General features: G+C 45.6%; 1 protein-coding gene across 1 annotated transcript in view; it reads left to right on the top strand.

Annotated features, from left to right (window-relative positions):
* Window positions 1-3,621, top strand: part of DIP2C (disco interacting protein 2 homolog C) — a 188,237-nt gene that overhangs the window by 119,711 nt on the left and 64,905 nt on the right. The window contains exons 28-29 of the mRNA XM_029955601.1: window positions 625-736; window positions 824-933. Coding sequence (XP_029811461.1) covers window positions 625-736; window positions 824-933 — 222 coding nt within the window. The remainder of the gene's footprint in view (window positions 1-624; window positions 737-823; window positions 934-3,621) is intronic.

Raw genomic sequence — 3,621 nt, forward strand, 5'->3', positions numbered from 1 at the left:
ACTTGTGGTGTTAGGGGCTGGGGTGGCTTCGCTCCTGCGTTGGAGTTGAAGGGCGCTCAAGAAAGTGACCCCTCTCATGGGCAGCTGTCAGACAGTGGGAGTCTGTGCACCAAACTGCGTGGAGAAAAGGCATATATTTCTTTAAAGCTCTCTGCTCAGGAATTAGAAGCGTCCCATTCCTTTTTGAAAGCACAGATTTATTTTAATTTTTCTCATGCTTGGGGAAGTTCTAGAGGATTAGTTTAAGAGGAGAAACCACGAGGGACAACTTAGTCTGGGGACAGCACAGGCGAATTCTTTTTGCGGGTGCGTGGGAGTAGCGGCTGTGTATGTGGAGGCACATGGCGGTGTCCGTAGGTCAGAGTGGACGGTGAGGATGGTGCTCAGTCAGGACACGCCTTCCTGAGCACATTCGTGACCATGGATACGCCTCAGCTCCAGAAACGCCCCGGTGCCTCCGCATCTCTGAGCTCTGGACACCGTGATCACATCGTGGCTCTCACGCGGGCTCCGCGGGAGGCAGCCTCGCCTACTGTGAGAGCCGCTGGCCCCGGGTGCGTCGGGAGCTGCTGGCCGTGTGCGACCGCCCACCTCCTTCCTCCACTACCTGTTCTCTAACCTCAGGTGAGCCGATCTGCCTGCTTGATGACGACACAGCTGATCTGTAAGCTGCTGCGGTCCCGGGAGGCGGCTGCGGCCGTGGACGTCAGGGCGTGGCCCCCCATACTGGACACAGGTCAGTCCCCGACGCAGCCAGACGCCTGCGCTTGCTCGTCTGCTTTGCCGTTGGCTCAGACATGCTAATGGCTTTGCCTTGCCCTAGATGATTTGCCAAAGAAGCGGCCTGCCCAGATCTACAAACCTTCCAACCCGGACACTCTAGCTTATCTTGACTTCAGCGTGTCCACAACGGGGATGCTGGCCGGAGTGAAGGTTAGTGAGCCGGTCTGTGTGGTGGGACACACGGGGGGGGGGGGGGGGGGGGGGGGGGGGGGGGGGGGGGGGGGGGGGGGGGGGGGGGGGGGGCGTGTACCTGCGCTTCACTGACGCGTAAAGTGCGTGGTCATTTCCATGGTCACCTAGGCTGGCCGATTCTTTACAAGAGTCCTACCAGTCTGTACACGTGTAAGCACGGCCTCACTAGCCCCTGGTAAGACCCTGCTCGTGTTTCTTCCTTGTTGGTTTTCAAATCCCAGAGCTCTGTTGTGAAACCTGTGCGCTAGGATTTCTTGCTTTTTTAATGCCGGTTCTGTTATTGCGTGCTGGAGGACTGCTCGTGCAGTGACCCTTCTTCCTTTTAGAGAACGGAACTAGCGGTGACCCCTGAACAACTCCGGCAGTTAGCGGTGCCAGCCCCATGCACGGTCGAAAATCCATGTATAACTTTTGACTCCCCCTAATAGCCTGCTTTTGACTGGAAATCTTACCAGTAATATAAACAGTCAGTTAAAACCTATTTTGTGTGTTATATGTATCATATGACATGTTATATAACATCATATGTGTTATGTGTATGTTATTATGTAATGTAATGTGTACTGTATTCTTACATAAAGTGATAAGCCAAAGAAAATCTATTAGGAAAAGCATAAATGATTACAGTCTTGCACCATTAAAAGTCCATGAGGAAGTGGGCTGGTGCACACAGACCCGTGTTGTTGACTGTGCGACGCACGTCACCTCATGAGGACCCTCACAGCTCTGGCAGAGTCCTTGTCAAGATACTGGTACATTCTCAGTAGCCTCAGGAAGTCTTTTGCCTGCCCTTGCGGGTCTGACCACTCAGTTTGTATTATTTACTGAATTTAGTTCTCTTTCTCTCCCCTTTTTCCAATTTTTTTTAATGTGGTTAAAAATACATGACCTAAATTTACCATAATAACCCACCTAAATGTAGGTTCAGTGGCATCGAATACAGTCACACAGTCACGCAGCTGTCCCCCTCCAATCCATCCCCGTAACTCATCTTGTCTTAAAAAACTAAAGCTCGCTACCTGTTAATAATAACTCCCCATCCCCGCCACCCCGTGATTGTGACGCTTATGGGGACCCCACAGACATGGAGTCACGCGCACTGTCCTCTTGTGACTGGCCCATTTCACTCACTGTAATACCCTGGAGGCTCATTCATATTTCTGAGGGCATCAGAATTCCTTTCTGAGGCTGAGTTAATATTCTGTCGAACGTGTTTACCACATTTAGCCTATCCATTTATCCCTCACCGAGCACTATGGTTGCCTCCAAGTTTTAGCTCTTAAGTAATGCTGCTGCGAACACACATGTACACACACATCTCTTCAGGTCTTCTGGGTGTATATGGAGAAGTGGAGTTTTTGGGTCAGAAGGTAGTTTTCCATTTTTAACCTGAGAGATAATTGCCCTACTGTCTTCCGTGGCGGCTGCACCGTCTCACGGCCTCCCCAGCACCACGCAGAGGTTCACCAACTCTTAGAGTTTTCTGGGCTTCATGTTTTTAATAGTAGTCATGTTAATGGGTATGAAGTGGTACCTTGTGGTTTTGATTTGCATTTTCCTGATGATTAATAATGTTAAGCATCCTCTCATGCAATTATTGGCTGTTTGTAAGTCTTCTTTGGACGCCTGTCTATTCAAGTCCTTTGAATCAAATTGCTTGTTTTCTTGTTGTTGAGTCTCACAGGTTCTTTGTGTATTCTGGATATTAATTCCTTAATTTTCTCCTCTTCTGTGGGTTGCCTTCTTACTCTGTGGATGGTGTCTTTGGATGCACAAAATCTTTAAATTTTCATAAAGTCCAATTTTGTCTTTTTTTTTTTTTTTTTGGCCTGTGCCTTTGGTCATATCCAAGAGATCACTGTCAAATCCAGTATCATGAAGCTTTTGTCCTGTGTTTTATTCCAAGTTTTATTGTCTTAGGTCTTACGTTTCTGTCTTTGATCCATTTTGAGTTAAATTTTCTGTGTGTTATGAGGTAAGAGTCCAACCTCATTTTTTTATTATTTTTTTGGAGATCCAGTTTTCTTAGCACCATTCGCTGTTCAAAACTCAGGTGGCCAGTATATGCGAGAGTTTGCTTCTGGGCTCTCTGTTCCATTGATCTGAATGTCTGTTTTTATGCCAGTACTGCTGTGTTTTGACTACTGTATATTTGTAGTAAGTTTCTAAATCAGGATGGGGGGTTCTCTGTGTTTATTTTCAAGATTGTTTTGGCTATTCAGATTTCCTTGACAGTCTGTGTGAATTTTATGCATTTTCTACTTACACAAAAAAAATCATTGAGATTCTGATAGAGATTACATGGAGTCTGTATTGTTTTGGGTAGAATTGACCTCTGTGAAGATGGTGTGTGTTTCCATTTATGTATGTATGTCTTTATTTTTTAGCAATCTTTTATAGTTTTAATTGTACAAGTCTTTTACCTCCTTGGTTGAGTTAATTCCTAAGCATTTTATTCTTTGATGCTATCATAAGCGCAGTTGTTTTAATTTCCTCTTCAAATTTGTCACTTAATGTATACAAATGTAAATAATTTGGCATGTTGACTTTTTATCTTGCTTCTTTTGCTGAATATACAATTTTTAACAATTTTTGTGTGTGAGGTATTTAGTGTTTTTTACATATAACTTCATTTAATCCATGAAG

This window comes from Suricata suricatta, chromosome 10, assembly GCF_006229205.1.
Source record: "Suricata suricatta isolate VVHF042 chromosome 10, meerkat_22Aug2017_6uvM2_HiC, whole genome shotgun sequence".
Taxonomy (NCBI): Eukaryota; Metazoa; Chordata; class Mammalia; order Carnivora; family Herpestidae; genus Suricata; species Suricata suricatta.